This window comes from Heptranchias perlo, chromosome 19 (genome assembly GCF_035084215.1).
Source record: "Heptranchias perlo isolate sHepPer1 chromosome 19, sHepPer1.hap1, whole genome shotgun sequence".
Taxonomy (NCBI): Eukaryota; Metazoa; Chordata; class Chondrichthyes; order Hexanchiformes; family Hexanchidae; genus Heptranchias; species Heptranchias perlo.
The window spans coordinates 9,188,932-9,213,071 of NC_090343.1; the positions used below are offsets into that span (position 1 = coordinate 9,188,932).

Genomic DNA, 24,140 nt, shown 5'->3' on the forward strand with positions numbered 1-24,140 from the left:
TTTACAATAAAAAAAGAGAATCTGTTGAAGAAAACAGCTTGTCGGGTAAAAAGGGATGCAGTGGCTTACAACACTGACCTTCCACTTATCGGATCTGGGTCCAAATCCAGGATGGCCTGTTCTGCCATTCAGTTAGATCATGGCTGGTCTGAACCTCAACTCCATTTTCCCACCTTTGATCCATATCCCTCGATACCCTTATCCAGCACAAATCTATCGATCTGAGTCTTGAAAATCCAGATTCCCACCATGCTTTATGTGGAAAAAGTGTTTCCTGATTTCAATCCTAAATGACCTTGCTCTAAATTTAATATTATGCCCCCTTGTTCTGGAGTCCCCCACCAGAGGAAATTGTTTCTCTGTATCTTTCCTATCAAATCACTTTAGCATTTTAAACACCTCGATTAGATCCCCCTGCAACCTTCTAAACTCAAGGGAATACAAACCAAGTTTATGCATCATGTCCTCACAATTTAACCCTTTAAGTCCGGGTATCATTTTGCGATGTATCCCTTCCAAGGCCAGTATATCTTTTCTGAGGTTTGGCTCAGAACACATTTACTCCAGATGGGTTCTGACCAAGGCTTTGTACAAGTGAAGCATCACTTCCTCACTTTTGAATTCCAACCCACTTGAGACAAAGGCCAACATTCCATTAGAATATTGCTATAGATACTACGGATCAAAAATGAAATTATTCAGGCTTTGTCCTTCAGTTCCTACAGGTGATAAGTTCACGGTATGAAACAAGACCCTAATTAAGGAATATGATCTGAGCACCCCTAAGGAAAAATGATGTGGGGGAGTGGAAATTCCACCCAAATTTCCTGATCTTGGCCATCTAGTCCTGGGAAGTGTGCTGTGGTGGCCACATAAGGAATGAAGGAAAACTGGAAGGTGAACTACCCAGCTCCTAATGACCCGCTAACTCCTAATGATCAGCTCAAGACTAACTTTAGAACCTTCTGGGATTTTGTTTTCAGATGAACCGCGAAAGATTTCATCCTAATATTTTGACTGCACAGAGCGGAAGGATTTACACTCACACAGCGGGGGCTTCTTAGACTGTTGGGTGTCCGACTGTGGGAGCGCGCTGGGATCGCCCGCCCATTCTGGCAGCATAGAGGACCCCCCCACCGCGATTTTGAGGCCCTGGCCTCGGTTAAATCTGGCAGGCGAGTTGCAGGGAGCCAAAACGGCTCGCCGTACTGAGGCCTCAAGATTAGGCTGGGGCAGTCGCCAACAAGGCGGAGTTGCGGAGGGGGTGGGCCGCGATCACAGTGGTGGTGGGGGGAACCCCCGGGGTAGCAGTGGCCCAGATTATTTTTGCGGGCCCACTTTCGGCAGGCTTCTGCGGTTCCATCGCCCGGGGAACCGATAGCAGCCGACACGATGCAGGCTCCGACCTAAAATGGCAATCGGGGTCCTATTTACGTCTTTTGACCCCAAATTCCATATTAAAAGGGGCCGACCGCATGAAAGAGGCGGGCACTTTGGACACCCGGCAGTAGGCCCCTTTCAAAATGGAGTCAGCCGTGTTGCCGGTGTTAATGGGGCCGGTGAGGCTGTTATAAATTGGATAGTCAAGTGGTGAAAGATAGTTCCTGGAGCAAGGCCTTCAATTGCTTCCTAGCCTTTAGCCACAGAGCTCCACGTTACACACACCACATCCTGGATAAACTCTCACATAGAAAGGATACAAGAGAGTCCCCAATTGACACACATCACCTGAATACAATTAACACTAATTGATATAAATCACATGATACAATTCACAAAGGCTACCCACCACATTTTGAAGCCGTTACCAACCCATTAACGCCAAGCGAGGGCGGTGAAAATCGTCCCCAGTGAGTCCCTGATCCCAACAGTACCATGAGAGGAAGGTGCAGAATGGAGGGTCTGGAGAGGCCCTTACCCCCCCCCCCCAGAAAGGAAGAGGGGAAATATAGACATTAGAGGGCAAGTCACCCGGGCCCTTCTCACTTATCCACACCAAGGCTCCATGGTCAGGCATCTAGGGGTAAGTCTCCTGCCCGATGGATGGTGCACGGAGGGGACTGGCCTAAAGGAGTGGAGGAGAATGGATTTTAAGTCAGGCAGAAGATAATCTCACAACCAAAGACTTCACTGTTTGAATTGTTGCACTAAGCCGGAATTCCTTTTCTCTAATCACATTTTCTTCAATACTAAGAACACATCCGATATCCAACAGAACCAAGCTCTAAATTTGCATTGCCCCTCCTATCCCCAAATCTCCGTAACCTGGCAACCCAACCGTGCAGGATTGTCAAAGACTCCTGCTCGGGTCCTGAAGAAAATATATCTTTCTCGGAGCGAAGTATTGGCTTCACCCAAAACATGAAACGCACCACAATCTGTTCAGTGGCTGTCATTTGCATGGGATTTACATATCTTAACATCCCCTTGGCCTGCAGTCTATCATTACTTTAAGTGATTTAAACATCTTTTGTGTGTCACACTGCAGCGAAAGCAAAACAACAGCGTGCGTTCTTTTCATTTTAACTTCCCAGTCATTTCCTTTGCTTTGCTACCAATGTTTTCTTCATTTACAAATATTTAGCACCATTCATCGCTACCCCAGCTGGATGAGCAGGTAAATAAATCACACAGATTGTTCAACCGCACTCCAAAATAATGCTACTCTCAGCAACAGAGATGTATTTGGTCTCACAGAAAGACTAGGGGGGAAGTGGGGGGGGGGTCATTTTGACGTTGAGCGATAGTGTAAAATGGGCAATATCGGTTCAGCCGCCCGTTACACATTTCAATGGAAATGAAAGCCGGGAGAGATGTGAAATGGGCTGCCGATTCGCCATCGCCTGTTTTACACTATAGCCCAAAGTCATAATGATCCCCCCCGCGCCCCCCCCCCCCCCCAGGGCTTCACGCTGTCTTTTCGCTTTTGGGATCTGGACCGAATTCAATCCAAACAGTGGACAACAACACTGGGAATTTCTCTGATGCGTTGCCCGTTCCACCGGACACGGGATTCTGCCAACGTTTTGGCGGCGGAGCGGGACGAGCCCTGAGGAAATTCCTGGCGCAAGGTGTCCTCTCTTTGATAAGGGGAACTGATGGTGCAATGAACTGACTCACTGGCCTTTCACCTCTGGAACTTGGGTTCAGCTCCAGCTCAGACAGGGTGAACGTCTCCGCACTCTAAAAGATTCGGGGGAGGGGGATGAAATTGGTCTTCGGCGATAGCGTAAAACGGGCAACAGCGAATCGGCAGCCCGTTTTACACCCTGCCCGACTTTCTTTACGATTGACTTCACTGGAATAGCTTCGCTGGATGGCTGAAATAAGTATTAAAATTAATCCTTGCTGGTCCCACCATTCGCACTCTAATTAGACACCATGGGGTCTGACAGTCGGCCCTTAATAAATGTAAATGTTGGTTCAGTATTGACGCCCTGTCACTCGCACATCCTTCAAACAGTGTGTCGTAGCGTCCGCTATTCAATGGTAACCTTCAACGTAAAACCCACTGCACGTCAAATCATGTGATCTTATCATGGAGTTTGCCGTCCGCTTGCAACAACATCACTTTCCAAAAACATTCCACATTTGCCAGTGCAGCCTCCACCTGTGCGGATAATATTATCTATTAAATAAACAGGGCATTCGGAGGGTGAAGCCACCTTGGGCTTCAGGTGATATTGATGAGCAACTCAGGATTTGCTATTGAAGCTTATTACATAACTTGAACCCTCGATGTGGGAGAAACTTCTTTACCCAAAGAGCGGTTAGAATGTGGAACTCACTACCACAATGAGTAGTTGAGGCAAATAGCATAGAGGCATAACTTGAACCCTCGATGTATTCCCAATTGGGAATAGAGGAGAAACTTCTTTACCCAAAGAGCGGTTAGAATGTGGAACGTACTACCACAATGAGTAGTTGAGACGACTAGCATAGATACATTTAAGGGGAAGCTAGATAAGCACATGAGGGGGAAAGGAATGGAAGGATTATGCTGATAGGGTGAGATGAAGTAGGGTGGGAGGAGGTTTGTGTGGAGCATAAGCATCGGCATAGACCTGTTGGGCCAAATGGCCTGTTTCTGCGCTGTATATTCGATGTCATTCTATGTCTTGTACCCAATTCCAGCCCATGTGATATCCTTTATTAGTCTCATTAAAAAACATGTTAAAGACAATGGCGCACCCAAAGCCTCAGTGATGCTACGAAGGCAGAGGCTCTCTTCAAGAGGCCAGCCACCTCATTTATATTTTTAAATTTGAAGTTTTTTTTTTGTCGGGCAGGTTAATTTTTCCGACTAATACTCATTAATAAAGACATTGTTGGGACTTAACCTGGAGTTGCTGTTAAATTGGATCAGACCTAATCTTCGTGGCATTTTACTGATAGTACTTTTCACCGATCAGTTTTTATAGGATCTAAAACACTCACCTGAATTTTTGTAACGTAGCCATTTACTAAGAAGTTGAATTGGGCACAAATAATAGCACAAACCAGTCAGACAGGCAGAGAAATATTGACAAACGTGTTTTGCTGGGTGACTGATTCTACTCTTTCCCCCCACCTGCACTAATTTGGACAAAGCTGCCCTTGACACTGTATATTACATGCTTTTGCCATTTGAATCATAGAGTCATAGAAATTTATGGCACAGAAGGAGGCCATTCAGCCCATCGTGTCTGTGCCAGCCAAGAAAGAGCTATCCAGCCTAATCCCACTTTCCAGCTCTTGGTCTGTGGCCTTGTTGGTTACGGCACTTCAAGTGCACATCCAAATACTTGTTAAATGTGATGAGGGTTTCTGCCTCTCCCACCCTTTCAGGCAGTGAGTTCCAGACCCCCACCACCCTCTGGGTAAAATATTTCTCCTCAACTCCCCTTTAATCCTTCTACCAATTACTTTAAATCTATACCCCCTGGTTGTTGACCACCCTGTTAAGGGAAATAGGTCCTTCCTATCCACTCTAGGCTCCTCGTAATTTTATACCCCTCAATTAAATCACCCCTCAGCCTCTTCTGTTCCAAAGAAAACAACCCCAGCCTTTCAATCTTTCCTCATAGCTAAAATTCTCCAGTCCTGGCAACACCCTTGTAAATCTCTTCTGTACCCTCTCTAGTGCAATCACATCTTTCCTGTAATGTGGTGACCAGAACTGTACGCAGTACTCAAGCTGTGGCCTAACTAGTGTTTTACACAGATCTAGCATAACTTCCCTGCTCTTATATTCCATGCCTTTGCTAATAAAGGAAAGTATCCCGTATGCCTTCTTAACCACCTTATCTATCTGTACTGCTACCTTCAGGAATCTGTGGACAAGCACACCAAGGTCTCTCTGTTCCTCTACACTTCTCAGTATCCTACCATTTATTGTGTACTCCCTTGCCTTGTTTGCCCTCTCCAAATGCATTACCTCACACTTCTCCAGATTGAATTCCATTTGCCACTTTTCTGCCCACCTGACCAGTCCATTGATATCTTCCTGCAGTCAACAGCTTCCCTCCTCACTATCAACCACACAGCCTATTTTTGTATCATCTGCAAACTTCTTAATCATGCCCCTTACATTTAAGTCTAAATCATTGATATATCCCACAAAAAGCAAGGGGCCTAGTACTGAGGCCTGCGGAACCCCACTGAAAACAGCCTTCCAGTCACAGAAACACCCATCGACCATTACCCTTTGCTTCCTGCCACTGAGCCAATTTTGGATCCAACTAGCCACTTTCCCTTGAATCCTATGAGCTTTTACCTTTCTGACCAGTCTGCCATGTGGGACCTTGTCAAAAGCCTTGCTAAAATCCATGTAGACTACATCACACATGCTACCCTCATCGACCCTCCTTGTTACCTCCTCAAAAAATTCAATCAAGTTAGTCAGATACAACCTTCCCTTAACAAATCCATGCTGACTATCCTTGATTACTCCGTGCCTTTCTAAATGACGATTAATATTGTCCCTCAAAATTGTTTCCAATAATTTGCCCACCACCGAGGTTAGGCTGACTGGCCTGTAATTACTCGGTCTATCCCTTTCTTATTTTTTAAACAACGGTACACCGTTAGCAGTCCTCCAGTCCTCTGGCACCACGCCTGTAGCCAGAGAGGATTGGAAAATGATGGTCAGAGCCTCCGCTATTTCTTCCCTTGCTTCTCTTACAACCTGGGATACATTTCATCTGGGCTTGGCGATTTTTCTATTTTCAACATGCTAAACCCTTAATATTTTCTCTCTCACTATGTTTATCCCATCCAATATTTCACACTCCTCCTTCTTAACTACAATGTCTGCATTGTCCCCCTCTTTTGTGAAGACAGACTCAAAGTATACATTAAAAATCACACCCACGTCTTCCGCCTCCACACACAGGTTACCTCTTTCCTTAGTTATCCCCTTGCTCTTTATGTATTTATAAAACATCTTTGGGTTTTCCTCGATTTTACTCGCCAATATTTTTTCATGCCCTCTCTTTGCTTTCCTGACTTCCTTTTTAATTTCACCCCTGCACTTTCTATACTCCTCTAGGCTTTCTGCAGTATTGGGCTCTCGGTATCTGACATAAGCTTCCCTTTATTTTACCTTATCCTACCCTATATGCTCCTTGACATCCAGGGGGCTGTAAATTTAGGAGTCCCACCCTTTTTTGACAAATTAGTTGAAGAAACTAATTTACATTAAAAACTAATGTCTGAAGTGACACAGCACAATTGAGGTAATGTGTTGAGGTGGCAGATTGGTAGAATGCGCTGTAACATAGTCAAGCCTCATTATTAACAACACAAGGATCAGTAGAATAGAATAGGTGTCTTGATCAGGAATTCATGCTGTCCAGATCAGGGCCGAAAGTGAGTCGGGACCGTCTGGACTCTGTTCTGGATCTTATCTCGATGGGCACCTACAGTATCAGCTCTTGACTTTCTCAGAAGATTTGCAAAGTTTTTCATTGGCTATTGAATCTCACAAGGTTAAGGAAAAAAAGAGTTTTGCGCATTTGCTTCATTCCTAATTCTTTCGATTTGCTCATCCTCCAGGTCCAGCAATCTTTCATGAACAGTGCAGTTTTGACCCATTACACGTTCTTGCCTCTTGACCTCCTCACCGAACCTTCCCACTATGTTGCTGCTGCCACCAAACCCACCTTCCCCCTACGGCTCCCACTGGCCGAGTATTAACACGTGTCTCGAACAACATGAGAACGGAGAGGAGGTGATTTATTTTTGGCGCCTTTGGCCTTTTGTGACTAAAGGACTGGTTCACAGCAATTTGAGAAAGAAAGCCAATTTCTGTGTAACCAATAGCTGATCTCTTTTTAAAGTCCATTCCTGCACAGAAACTGTACCTATTTACTATTGCAGCTATCACTGGTCTAATCCAATGTATCTCATTCCTACAGGGTGGTTACAAGGAATTTGCAGTCTAGTAATGGCCCTCTCATGTTTATCAATTCTACATGAGCGTTGACATTGAGATGCAGAAACAGTGATAGTGAACGTCTTTAAACTTTCTTTTCAGTACATGTTTGTGACAATCTGTATCTGTATCATGTTTTAGAATAATGGTTGAGTATTCCCACACTGTAGGCCAGAAATTCCTGGGGAAACCTTTTGGGGCGGATCTGGGGCAGGGCAGAACTCCTGACTGGCCCACGGATGCACCACTGACCCTGAGCTCGGGCCACGTGCACATCAGGGACAGACACCCATATCATTAACGGCACCAGTGGGGCGTCTGCCTCAGGCGAAGAGGAGGAAACTTGCTTGCGATGCCTTGCCGCAGTATTAGTGAGCCTGTGGCCATCAAGAAACAGAAGCAGTAACAAAGAATTTGCCTGATTTGCCAGCAGGCTCGTTTTTGTAATGTAATCCATCGCTCTGTGGTTGACTGTATGATCTGAAACCATCTTTTCACATTTTAAATGCCCGCCTGAGGCCCATAGCACAGCTGGACGTCGATGCTAGGGCGCAAATGACAGGGAATGCGTTGTACCCTCATTTGCATGCCATTAGTAAACGCCCGCCCATACTTTCCAGCAGAATTTTCGATGGGCAGGAAAAAAAAAGAACTGGGGCCTGGAACAACCAGGACCTGCCCCTAATCACACCCCCCACCCACCTAGATCACAGGACTCTTCCACCCCCAGGCACCTGGACATTCGGGAATCTACCACCTTCACTCCCAGTAAGTCTGGGTTAACTGCATAGTTCCTATTGTGATGTTAAATTAGGCTGAAAAATTAATATTCCATATCAACATAAGTGGTTCCAAGTAGCTTTCAGTGCAACACCGAACCTGTGCTCATATCTCTGGCCTATAAAACAGTTCTAGGTGTATTGCATGTAGAAATCTAGATTCACAACATACATTAAATAAAAGATCATTGCTGCACACTCAGATATTTGGTCGTTCTAGTTGGCTACGGGGATAGAGCGGGGGAGTGGGACTAGCTGGATTGCTCTTGCAGAGTGCCAGCACGGACTTGACGGGCCGAATGGCCTCCTTCCGTGCTGTAACCATTCTATGATTCTATAAGTAGATCAATGTTAATTACATGGTGTCTGCGTAGCTCGTGTGGATGATACGTTTACAGGAAGTTACAGCTCTTTTATTTGGCAATTTAGTAGCTGTTACAAGTTTGGTACTGCCGAACTCTCCCATCTTATGAAAGCCTTTGCAAGTCTTGCTGGTGCCCCCAATGGCCTTTCTGCAGCCCCCAATGCCCTTGTTTTTGCCACCACTGGTCTTGTTCTTGATTTTGGTGCCAACGGTGTCACTAAATAAAGCTGACTGTTAGAATAAAATCTTCCCAGGTTAGGGTTAGAGTTGGGCTGAGGGTTGGGGTTAGGGTTGGGGTTAGGGTTGGGCTGAGGGTTAAGGTTAGGGTTGGGCTGAGGGTTGGGGTTAGGGTTGGGCTGAGGGTTGGGCTGAGGGTTAAGGTTAGGGTTGGGCTGAGGGTTGTGGTTAGGGTTGGGCTGAGGGTTGGGGTTAGGGTTGGGCTGAGGGTTGGGCTGAGGGTTGGGGTTAGGGTTGGGCTGAGGGTTGGGGTTAGGGTTGGGCTGAGGGTTGGGCTGAGGGTTGGGGTTAGGGTTGGGCTGAGGGTTGGGCTGAGGGTTGGGCTGAGGGTTGGGGTTAGGGTTGGGCTGAGGGTTGGGCTGAGGGTTGGGGTTAGGGTTGGGCTGAGGGTTAAGGTTAAGGTTGGGCTGAGGGTTGGGGTTAGAGTTGGGCTGAGGGTTGGGCTGAGGGTTGGGGTTAGGGTTGGGCTGAGGGTTGGGGTTAGGGTTGGGCTGAGGGTTGGGCTGAGGGTTGGGGTTAGGGTTGGGCTGAGGGTTGGGGTTAGGGTTGGTCTGAGGGTTGGGCTGAGGGTTGGGCTGAGGGTTGGGGTTAGGGTTGGGCTGAGGGTTGGGCTGAGGGTTGGGGTTAGGGTTGGGCTGAGGGTTAAGGTTAGGGTTGGGGTTGGGCTTAGAGTTAGGGTTAGGGTTAATTTATTTCAGGGGAAAACCTTACTTTGTTGAAGGGGATCATTTATTTTAATGGGGGAGATTCTGTAGTAAAAATAGATTCACTGGAGGAAGGGGGAATCTTTCTCAGTAGCTAAAATAGTTCTTGAAATCAACTACAAAACCATCCCCAGTGACTTTGCTGGTAACCCTACTTTGCCCTACCACTGACCATGATTCCGAGTCTCCCGGGTCAAAAACATTCTGGTTGTGCTTAAAGGCCTCCAAGCTGGAGGAGAGACTTGTTGGTTACCCCTGTTTTTGTAACATAATTTTTTTATGTAGGCAGTAAGATCAGACGTACAAGAGAAAGCAAGCATTTATATACCACCTCATCATGTTCCAAAGCAATTTACAACCAATGGATTACTTTCTGAAATACAGTCACTTTTGTTATGTCAGCAAATACGGCAGCCAACTTCTGCACAGCAAGATCCCACAAACAGCAAGTAAATGACTGGATAATTTTGCTTTATGTCCTTTGGTGCTGTTGGTTAAGGGAAGAATTTTGGCCAGCACACATAGAGAACTCCTCTGCTCTAAGCTGAATAGTGCAATGGGATTTCTTACGTCTGCTTGAGATGGCACACAATACCTCAATTTAACGTTTTGTCTGAAGACGGCACCTCTGACAATGCAGCACTTCCTCAGTACGGCACTGAAACCTAGATTAGATACACAAGTCCATAAATCACAGTTATCAGGTTAGCCTAAAAGAGACAAATAAGACCATATTTTCTGGTCCTGGAACTGATAAGAGGACTAATTTTATTATTCCTTTCCCACAACACAGAAGTCCCAGTCTGGGACAGTAATGGATCCTTTGGTGGGATCCATATGCAGTCCAGAATGGAACCTAGATCTGGTCTTAGCAGCTGTAGGTACCATTGGGCATATCAGGGGCATATCATGGGGGATTCCAACCCTAGTCCTCAGCCCAACCCTAACCAATGACTCGCAGAGGATGGTTTGGCATCACTGTCCCAAATATCTGGGAAAAAGTGCTGCAAATATATAACCAGCTTAAGTTACAGCAGAGACTGCATCGTTCAGTCATTCATGAGATAACACTTGTCAAGGATGGATTTCCACAGAACAATTTCTGTTCCTTGTTCGGGTATAACAAAGCTGTGAATATTTAAATTACCAGCTGTTTCCCGTTCATCCACATAACACAAAAAATCCTGCGCTAAACAAACGTTCCCTTAGCAACCACATTGCCACCAATGAGCAAGGGACGTGAACCAGCCAATTAAAAGGTCCTCTGTATTCACAGCTGTGACCTCGACAGAGCAATGATTACATTTCCTGCTTTGATAGAACATGTCGCATCTCCTGACCTCACTATGTCTTGTAACACTGTAATCTGGCAATAGTTGCACCTCACTCCTACTGCTATTGTCTGTAAGCTATAGAATGTATTATTTGTGCTCATTTCTGTTTGCAACCCAACAATAACTTGCTTCCCTCTGGGATCATTACGTACAGAAAGATCTCTCAGAGCCACCTGCCAAGGTGGAGAACAGTGGTTGGTGCCAAGCAGGAGAGGTGAAGGGAAACATGGAGAAGTAGTCGGGGAGGAGCCTGTTGATGTACCTCTTGCTGCTGCAACTCTTACCCATGTTTGGAATTACAGAATAATCTATCCCACATATACTGTCAATACTGCTCCTAATTGGTTTAGCTAGTTAAACTCCAGCAATGCCCCTATGCACATTGGAGATCTCTAAGCTTTGCCTGTTGCCAACTTGGCGAGAGAGTGTGCAGTCACTATCGGACAACTAGAGCAGGGGATTTCTCCCCGGTGTCCTGGCCAATATTTATCCCTCAACCCACACCACTAAAACAGATTATTTGGTCATTATCACATTGCTGTTTGTGGGACCTTGCTGTGTGCACTTTGGCTGCCACGTTTCCTACATTACAACAGTGACTACACTTCAAAAGTACTTAATTGGCTGTAAAGCGCTTTGGGATGCCCTGAGGTTGTGAACAGCGCTATAGAAATGCAAGTCAGTTTTTATATATATTCCTATATCTAGATTTATAATGGAAACTACCCACATAGACCTGCCACATAGTAATTACACCTGCTTGTCAATGGTGGTACTGTCGTGCCTCAATGTTGAGTCACCCAGCCTTCTATGCTCCAACCAACTTCACTTCTCTGCTCCCCAAAGTGCTATTTTGCGATTTAACAAAATAATAACATAAACAATATTGTATTAAAATATAAAGACAGAATGGATGACTTTACAATGGTGATTGAATTACATCTGTACTTTGTTCCAACCATGACCTGCCCACTAACCCCACTTCACCTGAAGACTACAATCGTTCTTGGCTCTGCCGCAGTATATATATATATATATATATGTGTGTGTATAGATCGGGTGGTAAGCATTTATTGACGAGAAGTCAAAATTCTCACAGAGGAACTGACAGTTAAAGTACAAGAGAATGGGTCGCATTTGAACAGAGCTGATTCACTTTTGTATTGCGTATCTGCTGGAACGAGAAGCTGCAGGATCCGTAAATAGTGCCTGTGGAAATGAAGATTTAATTAATCCTTCAGGGACAACCATCAGCACGTCTGCAGCGCGCCTACTAGTGTCACAAGGTCAGGAGTATTCAACAATTTACCAAGTGAGTCATAGAAAAATATACTGAATAGGTGACTTTTTTTTAAAAAAGAAAGACTGCTTTTGTATCATGTCCTTCCAAAAACATTTCAGGGATTTTCACACACAATGAATTATTTTGAACTGTCGTGACTGTTGTTCAGTAGGTAACTGCAGCAAGCATATTGTCCACAGCAAGGTCCCACAAAACAGCAATGAGACGAATGATGAGATAGTTTATTTTGTTGCTGGTGTTGGTTGAGGGAGCAATGTTGGCCAGGATACCACAAAAACTCACTGCTCCTTTTTTTTGAATATTGAGTGCCATGGGATCAATGGATGAGATGTTAAACTCAGTTTAACATCTCATCTGAAGGACAGCACCTGCGACAATGCAGCACTCCTTCAGTATAACATAGGAACATAGGAACAGGAGTAGGGCATTCAGCCTGTTCTGCCATTCAATTAGAACATGGCCGCACTACAGGAAGGATGTGATCGCTTTGGAGAGGGTGCAGAGGAGATTCACCAGGATGTTACCAGGGCTGGAGCGCTTCAGCTATGAAGAGAGACTGGGAAGATTGGGTTTGTTTTCGTTGGAGCAGAGGAGGCTGAGGGGGGACATGATTGAGGTGTACAAAATTATGAGGGGCATAGATAGGATGGATACTCAGGAGCTTTTTCCCTTCGTTGAGGGTTCTATAACAAGGGGGCATAGATTCAAGGTAAAAGGCGGGAGGTTTAGAGGGGATTTGAAAAAGAACTTTTTCACCCAGAGGGTGGTTGGAGTCTGGAACTCACTGCCTGAGAGGGTTGTGGAGGCAGGAACCCTCACAACATTCAAGAAGCATTTGGATGAGCACTTGAAATGCCATAGCATACAAGGCTACGGACCAAATGCTGGAATATGGGATTAGATTAGACTGGGCTTGATGGCCGGCGCGGACACGATGGGCCGAAGGGCCTCTATCCGTGCTGTATAACTCTATGACTCTATGACTCTAACTCCATAAATCTACCCACCTTGGTTCTGTAACCCTTAATACCTTTGCCTAACAAAAATCTATCAATCTCAGTTTTGACATTTTCAATTGACCCCCAGCCTCAACAGCTTTTTGGGGGAGAGAGTTCCAGATTTCCACTCCCCTTTGTGTGAAGAAGTGCTTCCTGACATCATCCCTGAATGGCCTAGCTCTAATTTTAAGGTTATGACCCCTTGTTCTGGACACTCCCACCAGAGGAAATAGTTTCTCTCTATCTACCCTATCAATTCCTTTAATCTCCTTAAAAACATCAGTTGGCCCACCTCTTAATCTTCTATACTCAAGGGAATACAAGCCTAGTCTATGCAACCTGTCCTCATAATTTAACCTTTTTAGCACCTGAGAGGTCAGCCTAGGTTATGTGCTGAAGTCATGGAATGGGACTTGAAGACAAACTTCAGACTCAAAGGCAAGACCAACTGAGCTGGGCTTACCTTTTTCCAGTTGTGCACATCAAGGTGGAGAATGCCACCATTAAAACCCATATCAACTGCCAGATAAATATTGTTACAAAACAAAAAGTTAACCCTTAAAAGCGCTTTAAATTAATGTTTAAATCACTATTTTTTTCCTTTCAGTAATGTTTTCCTCTCTTTAACCCCCTTGCCCTTTCACCCTGGAAGGGAACTGTGCACGAGTTCCTATCTGGTGGGGAAACTTCCTCCTTAAATCAAGTTGGAATGCAGCAGTAAACTAGAAATTATTTAGAAAAATTGCAGGCATAGAAAAAGGTTCCTGTGTGCTGTTGCCCACTTCCCCTGGATTCTATAGTCCCCAGCTTCCTCAGAAACTTTCAATGGAGAATTAGGGGTACATGCCCTTAAAATTAGAACTAGATCCTTCAGGGGTGATGTCAGGAAGCATTTCTTCACACAAAGGGTAGTGGAAATATGGAACTCTCTCCCCCAAAAAGCTGTTGAGGCTGGGGGTCAATTGAAAATGTCAAAACTGAGATTGATAGATTTTTGTTAAGCGAGGGTATTAAGAGTTACGGAACCAAGGCGGGTAGATGGAGTTAAGATACAGATCAGCCATGATCTAATTGAATGGCAAAATAGGCTTGATGGGCTGAATGGCTTATACCTGTTCCTATGTTCCCAGCACTCCATCTCAGTAAATCTCGCCCTGTCAATCTGTCCCCTATTTTTAAATCCCATTTTTGACAAGCTTCTGAACTACATCTCTGTTCCTCATTCAACCAACTGACAAATCCAGTACTCGTACGCCAGACACGATGTGAGCTGAATGCAATGCGAGGCTACTTTACATTACCTCGATTTCATGTCTTACCAATTAACCTCTAAAGAGTTTTTGATATTGCATCACTGTGTGACATTTCCACTTCCCACGTTTGTTACCATTATAGCTTCCAAGTGGGAATTGCTGAGTCAATGGCAGTTAGTGAAGAATTTAATGGTCGTTTTTAGGCAATTAATTAATATTCAATGTGCACACTAGGTCAGAGCAGATAATCCACTCACATCCAGCAGTGAGGGGCTCATTCAGATCACTGCATGAGCTTCTGTTTGTGCATAGAATGAATATTAGGCAAAAGATAAAAATTTACTGCAATTCACAATGCTTTGGAGGAGGATGTAACCCCACGTGAATGGGAATTAGAAGATTGGTGCCATATGAAATCCGATCAACAGGTATTGGTATTGGTATGTATTGGTATTGGTACTGGTATTGGTACTGATATTGATATTGATATTGGTATTGGTACTGGTATTGGTACTGGTACCGGTATTGGTACTGGTACTGGTACTGATATTGGTACTGGTATTGGTATTGATATTGGTATTGGTACTGGTAACAATATTGGTACTGGTATCAATATTGGTATTGGTACTGATTCCAATAAAGTTACAACTGGAACGAAAGCAAGGAAAAAATGCCTGAGGTTTAATTCCATGGTGGGCACTAAATTCCATGATGATTTCCATGGCTGCAGAATCATGAGACACTACAAATCCTGGCCTATGAGGCACCATGGAGGCCTGCCACCTCCTCATAGGGGAGAGGCAGAATTGGGGGAAGGATCAGTTCACTTGCCACTGATGATCATCTTTAGTAATTGGCTGAAAGGTCCTATTGGCAGGACGGTGAGAAGAGATTAACTGGCCTCTCAAGGAGACTAAGTACAGGACCTAGTGAGGGGCAAGGGGCCAGACCTATATAACGTTTATCTTGACATTTCCTTCACCTCCATTCATGTTTTCTAGGCACAAACAATTCCTCCATATCCATCTGACCACTGCCCAATAAAGACTGAGTCAAATCCCCACCACCAACGCTTTTTCAAAATATAAATTTTATCTCCCAGTTTCTTCCCAGTTCACTGAATTGCATATTTTTTGGCCCCTAGGGTAAGATTTTACTTTTTTTTCCCCCAACAACTCACTTATTTTTACTTATTTCTGGGTATTTAGAATGACATTTCCAGAAATATAATCACCCTTTTTTAAAAAAATATTCTTTCCATCACAAGACGTTCAAAATTCGAATGCTGAAAATTCACTCAGTACCTGTAATTTAGGTAATTAAATGCTGCTTTAACACAAACGTACAACACAACTGCCATCCCATAAACTGCCTTAAGACTTAAGTGTTAACCAGGCACTATCCACACCCTGCTTTCATACGGTTCTTACATATTTACATATGACTTTCTGTTTCTTTTGTGTCACAACTGTTGGCTACAGCAGTAGTGCAGATCAATTAGAAATTAAAATAAATATCAATTTACTCCAAAACATGCTCAAATGGGCTTCTATGCAACCCTTGCTAGTTGATTCAGGGCTGAGGACCGTCCTGGCTGGCCTTGGAATCATAAGCAACATCTCTCTCTATCTTTTCATTACTACGGTGACCATGGTTAGACAAAAGTCTAAACCAGATGGCTATTCCTTTTCAAAGGACAGCATAACGTCCTTGGACATGCACTCTGTGACCTCCCCAAACATTCCATTGCCGTGGCATCTGTTGCCTCCTACAACGCCATGACCCTTTCAACATTTGGCCAACCTTCACAGCCACAATGTCTCCCTGCTGCACTGCGTTCATAATTCATTGGGGGGGGCGGGGGGGTGCGGGTGCAGTCGTTTCCAATTTCCTCAGCTGGGCGGTAACTTAGCGGATGGACAGGCGAGCTGCTTCTCCCAGGTGGCCATGTTGAAAATGACCTCCATTGTGTCATCGGACGTCCTATTTATAGCACCAAACAAAATACTACATTTCTCAGTATGAAATGCCACTTGCCATTCAGACGCCCAGTTGACCAATGTCTGCAGGTCACATTGACGAACGCACATCTTTAACATAGACTTACATAGAATGCACAGCGCAGAAACAGGCCATTCGGCCCAACAGGTCCATGCCGGTGTTTATACTCCACACGAGCCTCCTCCCACCTTACTTCATCTCACCCTATCACCACAACCTTCCAATCCTTTCTCCCTCATGTGTTTATCGGCAAGACAACTCCCCGTTGAATAGCTAGATTGGACAGCAAGCAGAAAGCGATGATGAACCTTGAGACTCACTCTGGGCTGTACTGAAGCTTCTCAAAGCTGCTTTACCGACTGTTCCCATCAAGATGGGCTGGGCGGTTTTAGGAAGTGATGCTTCAGGCGCGCATAGTCGCCAATTTCAGAAAAGGGCCCCGATTCATGTGCAGTACCCTGATTATAATATTTAAATGATGCCTGCCTTTGCTGCAGGCGGCCGCCGGGGACGCCTTTTGAGCGCCCGGATCAAAATGGCGCCGCATGTACGTCCAACATTTCTCCGGCAAGTAATGTCACACTCCTGAATTGAATATCGTGGCACCCGTTTTAGACCCAGAAACAGTGCGAGAAGCATCGCAATTTCTACGCCTGTCTGGGTTTAGGTTGCTAATATCCTGAAAAAGACTGAATGCTTGCAGCTGTGCAAAGTTATCTTATCGCCTACTCATAAGAAATGAGACCACCTGCATTCCAGTGAGAATTAAGTATATGTGGTGCAGCACTGCTGCCTACTGGTGCAGTAGCATGTGATACATGACATGACAATAATCTCAGAACTGATGGGTTCAGAGCAAGTCATCTGATGTTGCTTCGGAACTGTCCCTCAAGATGTTTGAATATAGACCAATTTCAGTAGTTATTTGGTATTCAGTGTTGAAAGCCAACCTGGATTGGCGACGTCCCAGACCCCGGTGGGCACCCTACTTGTGAGTATATAGATGTAAAGACTTGCTTGTACTTCCTGTTGATTACTTAATAAACCAACAAGTTAATTTATTTTTGGTGTCCGAACCTATATCATTTGGATTGATCTCAATTAATCTAACAGCCGGAAGGCGCAGGAGTGCTTCCCCAGACTCCTCAGTATTCGTGATCAGCTCTCCAACTTTGTCATTCCACCCTCCCTGGGACTTACCTTTGGGTTGATGCGGATGAGGCAATGGCCTGAAATTCATCTTTTTAAAATGGGTGAGCTGGAGGCATGACAGGTTTGCCCAGATAATGGCTAAATAGGTCCTAGGCCCAATTTGGGGCCGGCCTTGGGCCTCCCGGTTTGGGCATGCACTGACGTTGCAGCCTCTGGTTATGCGGCCAAAACAAATTCTTACCCCAGAAACTCCTTCAGCTGGAACAGCTGATAATGTCCACAGCTCCCCATTCATGGAGATAGCAAAAAAAATAAAAACAGACTTGAGGATGTTAGAGTCAATTATTTAATTTCTTTTATGTAACAATAACTCCCGCTAATGGTTTGAGACTCACTCTACCTGTGTCGGCTTGGCTCAGTTAGCAGCACTCACGCCTTTAGGTCAGAATATTGTGGATTCAAGCACCATCCCAGTGCCTAATCTATGGACTGGCGCTCCAATGTAGCACTGAGGGAGTGCTGCAGTGTTGGAGGTGCCACCATTTGGGTGAGATTTTAAACCAAGGTCGCACCTGTCTGTTGAGTTGGATGTTAAAAATGCTGTGCACTATTTGAAGAGCAGGGAGTTCGCCCAGTGCCCTGGCTAATATCCCTCCCTCAACCAACATCACTAAAACACATTCATTGGCCATTCGTCTCTCTCGCTGCTGTTTATGGGATCTTGCTGTGTTTGCCTATATTCATAGAACTTCAACGTCATTCATTGTGTGTGAAGTGCATCAAGATGTTTCATGGAAATGTACAGGTGCTATGTAGCAAGAATTATTTAGCGAGCCAGTCTTGCTGTATATGCTACTGTACAGTTTGTTTCGTGTTACCGTGTTTTTCATTTCCTCCTTCCATATTCAATTTTCTACCATTCTAAGTGAACAAATGCTCTTGTCCGCCTGTAGCGAGGGGCCTCACAACCCTCCCAAATAGGGGCCAATGGTAGTACGACACAAACGGGGAGGTACATACTCTGCACACCCACCTCATCCCCACCACAGGCACGTTAAAATCGGGGCTAGTGACTGAAAATTGATCACCAATTGAGAAGTGGAGGGAGTGGGATTTGAGCAGGGCAAGAGGTGCAGGGATGCAGTTTGGGATGTACAGCTGAAGAAGATCACTTAGATAAACTGGAGGAAGAGAATGGAGCGATTTAAATACAAGCACAAGGACCTTAAAATTAATGTGCCGGGGACACGCGGTGATGAGCTTATGAAACTTGGTGTAAAAAGATGCAAGTTGCAAAGCTCCGAATGATTTGAAGAAGAGTGGAGGAGGAAAGGCAATGTAGTGAGCATTTGAGAAATCCAGCCTTGCAGGGAGGAAGATTTCGGCACTGGGAGGAGAGGGTGAGGGGTACATTGCAGAATGGAGGAACGTGGTCTATGCACCTCACCTCATCAGAGGTGGGGTAAGAAGGTCATCTATGCGGCTAACATAAAAGGGAATCCAAAAGTCGGTAAATGGGTAGTAAGAGGAGGGGTGGGATCGATTAGGGACCAAAAAGGAGATCTATGCATGGAGGCAGAGGGCGAGGCTGAGGAATTAAATGAGTACTTTGCATCTGTCTTTACCAAGGAAGAAGTGGCTGCCAAAGTCACATTAAGTGAAGAGGTAGTTGAGATACTGGATGGGCTAAAAATTGATAAAAAGGAGGCTCTAGAAAGGCTAGCTGTACTGAAAGTAGATAAGTCACCCAGTCCGGATGGGATGCATGAAGGAAGTAGGGGTGGAAATTGCGGAGGTACTGGTCATAATCTTCCGATCATCCTTAGATATGGGGCTGGTGCCAGAGGACTGGAGAATTGCAAATGTTACACCCTTGTTCAAAAAAGGGTGTAAGGATAAACCCAGCAACGACAGGCCAGTCAGTTTAACCTCAGTTGTGGGGAAACTTTTAGAAACAATAATCCGGGACAAAATTAACAGTCACTTGGAAAAGTGTGGATTAATTAAGTAAAACCAGCACAGATTTGTTAAAGGCAAATCGTGTTTAACCAACTTGATTGAGTTTTTTGATGCGGTAACAGAGAGGGTCAATGAGGGCAATGCAGTTGATGTGGTGTATATGGACTTCCAAAAGACGTATGATAAAATGCCGTATAATAGGCTTGTCATCAAAGTTGAAGCCCATGGAATAAAGGAGGCAGTGGCAGCACGGATACGAAATTGGCAAAGTAATAAGAAACAGAGAGTAGTGGTGAACAGTTGTTTATCAGACTGGAGGGATGAATACAGTGGTGTTCCCCAGGGGTCTACAAGGCCCATTGCTTTTCTTGATATATATTAATGACTTGGACTTGGGTGTACAGGGCACAATTTCAAAATTTGCAGATGACACAAAACTTGGAAGGGTAGTGAACAGTGAGGAGGATAGTGATGGACTTCAAGAGGATATAGACAGGCTGGTGGCATGGGAGGACACGTGGCAGATGAAATTTAACGCAGAAAAGTGTGAAGTGATACATTTTGGTAGGGAGAACGAGGAGAGGAATATAAACAATTCTAAAAGAGGTGCAGGAACAGAGTGATCTGGGGGTATATGCGCACAAATCATTGAAGGTGTCAAGGCAGGTTGAGAAAGCGGTTAAGAAAGCATACGGGATCCTGGGCTTTATAAATGGAGGCATAGAGTACAAAAGCAAGGAGGTTATGATGAACCTTTATAAAACACTGGTTCGGCCACAACTGGAATATTGTGTCTAGTTCTGGGCACCACACTTTAGGAAGGATGTGAAGGCCTTAGAGAGGGTGCAGAAGAGATTTACTAGAATGTTTCCAGGGATGAGGGACTTCAGTTACATGCATAGACTGGAGAAGCTGGGGTTGTTCTCCTTAGAGCAGAGAAGGTTGAGAGGAGATTTGTTGGAGGTATTCAAAATCATGAAGGGTCTAGACAGAGTAGATAGAGAGAAACTGTTCCCATTGGTGGAGGGGTCAAGAACCAGAGGACATAGATTTAAGGTGATTGACAAAAGAACCAAAGGCAACATGGGAAAAAACTTTTTTACACAGCGAGTGGTTAGGATCTGGAATGCACTGCCTGAGGGGACGGTGGAGGCAGATTCAATTGTGGCTTTCAAAAGAGAATTGGATAAGTACTTGAAGGAAAAAAATTTGCAAGGCTACGAGGAAAGGGCGGGGGAATGGGACTAACTGGATTGCTCTTGCAGACGGGCCGAATGGCCTCCTTCTCTGCTGTAACCTTTCTATGATTCTATGATCTTAGGATCGAGGGAACATTGATGTGCTGGGAAGCTGTCCAAAGGAGAGAAAATCAATCGAAGACGTTGTGTTCAGTTCTACAACACAGACAAAGCTAATCCTTTCACTACCTCACAAATCTCTGGCGAGCCCTCTTAGCCTGGCTCGGTGTTCTGGCTGTTAAATTTCTGCTTTTTCTTTTCCCCCATCCTCACCAAATGCCATTCCACAGCTGAGACAGCAGGGACAGGCAGACTGCTCTCAGGCCTCTAACAAAAAGTGCTTTAGAACCAGCCTCAAGATGATGATGCACAGGAACATGTATTGGCCACTCACTCTCCAACCTTCCCTGTATCCCTGTGGGACAATAGAAGGCCATCTCCCTATCTCCCCAGCTGCCCAGTGAGGCTTTCCTCTCCAATCTCCCCCTCTTCCCCCATTCTCTCTCGAAGTTGCTGACTCCTGCCAGGGCGCACTTCCACGGGCACCAAAAAGCCCTCAGACCTTGCCCGTGTGTGAGCCCAGGCGGGCTGTTTGACTGCAGAGCACAACACAGCCCAGCCCATTCTTGCCTTGTGTTTGATGTCCACAAGTGCACATTTCCAGCAGGTGTTCCTGGATAGATAGTAATTGGGAGCAGGAACCCTGTTCAATTTTTCCTTCCCCATTCCTAAGGCATTGCAGCCAAATGTACTGCCCCTGTTGCTATGTCAGCTGAGATCAGCACACACCAGGGATAGAAGACTTGCATTTCTATAGCACCTTTCACGACCACAGGACGTCCCAAAGAGCTTTACAGCCAATGAAGTACTTGTTTTGAAGTGTAGTCACTGTTGTAATGTAAGGAATCGCGGCAGCCAATTTGCGCACAGCAAGATCCCACATACAGAACTGAGATAATCTGGGTTTTTTTCAGTGAAGTCGGTTGAGGGATAAATATTGGCCAGGACACCGGGGAGAATTCCCGGATTCTTCGTTGAAATAGTGACGTGTGATCTTTTACGTCCACCTGAGATGGCAGACGGGCCCTCGGTTTAACGTCTCATCCGAGAGGTGGCACCTCCAACACTCCCTCAGTACTGCACTGAAGTTGTCAGCCTAGATTATGTGTTCAAGTCTCTGGAATGGCATTTGAGCCCACAACCTTCTGACTCAGTGGTGAGTGCTACCCAACTGAGCCAAGAGAGGGAGAGCTGATGCTACAGAGAAATAATTCCCAGGCAACTTTCCTAGATCCATTAACAGTTAAATCTTACTATACAAAGCCACAATGTTTCCTTACTTTCACAGTAAACGCTGCATAAATCAAACAGAGCCACGAGTCATGCCAGAACATCAGATGTGTGACAATGGGAGATAGATACAGATGCTACACCCGAGGCGTCAGGCAAACAAACACTAGGCCCCTCCAGCCCGTCCCATTCTCCAACACCTTATCTTGGAGTATGGCGCTTAAGGTAAAGAAAAAAAAATTACACGATTCAATCTTTCTCTTCACTTCACAATTCGACAGAACATCCCATGGTGACAAAGGACAATCAAACCCGTTTCAGCCTGGTGTGGTACTGAGTTCCCAGGTTCGATATCCAGTGTTAGTTGATCTCAATTGGGGCAATTTTAGGTGGGCTACGGTTGGCATCAGCGTCCCTCGACTGGGGGGATAGGGGAGGGGGGCTGGGAAAAAAAATCAGCAGCGTTTCCCAATCCTAATCATAGGGACATGGAGTTCTTGAATCAAGAGAGTTTTGGAAGATCACGACTAAAGCATCTGCAATTTCCTCACCTACTTCTTTTTATACCCTGGGGTGGAAACCATCAGGTCCTGGAGACTTGTCAATCTTCAGTCTCATTATTTTCTCCATTATCATTTTTAAAAAATTTATATTAAATCTAGTAAGTTCCTCCCCTTGATTTATTTTTAGTTCTCCCCGTCTCCCTGGTACTCCCGTATTCCTTTCCTCTACTACGAAGACCGATACAAAGTGATTATTTAGCAAGTCTGCCATTTCCTTATTTCCAATGGCAGTATCACCTGCGTCTGTAGTTAAGGGGCCCACAAACCACAGCTTGAAAGTGCGAGCGTGAACAGGATGGGGGTAAGCTCTCCCCCACAGTAGGGTCGCCAACTCCGGTCGCACATATTCCTGGAGGTTTCATCACATGACCTCCTGCCTCCAACCGCCCCACCCAGTCAAATAGCCTTTCTCCCCCACCACCCCCCCTCCCATCTCCAACATTTTTTTAGAATTAACAAACAAAAGTGATCAAAGAAAATTTTTTAAAAACACACTTTTTGTTAAATGCTCCCTATGATTCATCACCTGGGTCTCGCTGCAGCTGCCTGTGATGAAAGTGGATGACTAAATTTTAACAGTTACATTCTTTGCAGACACAACTTACAACACAGGCTGAAAGTGCTTTAATGGCAGCTAACAGAGTTCAGTAAGGCACAACGCAGAGACGAAGAGAAAAGAAACCCGGGATCAGTACACGTCCTTGTCCGTACAAACTGCAATCACATTTATTTACAGCCAGACGAAATTGTTCAAACACTTTGGGAATATCAACGAGGCTTCGCACGCCATTAAATCAAAACTCCGAATAATTTTTTTTTCTGTTTAAAATCAAATACCAAAGATTACTTAGAAATAAGAATTTCGACCGGATCCAAGACCCTTGGCGTCCTGTGGCCATACTCACATCGATGAACACTGGCACGCCCGCGATGGTATGGTTGCTGGCAGAGTTATTTTCAGCGTATTTCCCTGCTTGGAGACACAGCGTGATAATTTCAGTACAAGCCATCATCTCTGGACTGAATCGAAGGAAGGCAAAGAAAAGAGCCCTCGAGAAAAAAAAACACAAGAAATCCCTCCCAATTTTTCTTTTAAAAAAAAGCAGCTCAATTTTCCCCTGGATTTTTTTTTTCTTTTCCCCCCCCCACCCCTCTTTCTTTTTTCAGAAACTCTTCAGATTCAGAAGCCTTTCCTTCTGTGGGTGTGTGTGTGTGTGTGTGTGTGTTTGTACAGAATGAAGTGTGTGCTGCTGATCACTGCTTGAGCTGCACTCTCTCTCTATCTCACCCCCCCCCATTAAAATACTCTCAGCAATGCAGCATCATTAGAACTTTCAGGCACACTGCCCACTGCCCTCTGCCTATGCTGATTGGCTCTCCCTTTGTACTCCGGATCCTGTTCTGGATGCCCGCTGGCTTGCTTTGGCTGTCAGTCATTCCAGCTCCGGGCAGATTGGCTGGTGCATCTGGTTTCGAGGATTTAAAGGTCTCCTGCAAAGGCATTTAAAGGGACAGGATTCCTTCTGACACAGAAATATCGAACATTAAAAA

General features: G+C 45.1%; 1 protein-coding gene across 1 annotated transcript in view; it reads right to left on the reverse strand.

Annotated features, from left to right (window-relative positions):
- LOC137335421 (N-terminal EF-hand calcium-binding protein 1-like) overlaps window positions 1-23,701 on the reverse strand; it is a 138,185-nt gene extending 114,484 nt beyond the window's left edge. The window contains exon 1 of the mRNA XM_068000767.1: window positions 23,495-23,701. Coding sequence (XP_067856868.1) covers window positions 23,495-23,602 — 108 coding nt within the window. The 5' untranslated portion in view covers window positions 23,603-23,701. The remainder of the gene's footprint in view (window positions 1-23,494) is intronic.
- Window positions 23,702-24,140: the final 439 nt, after the last annotated feature.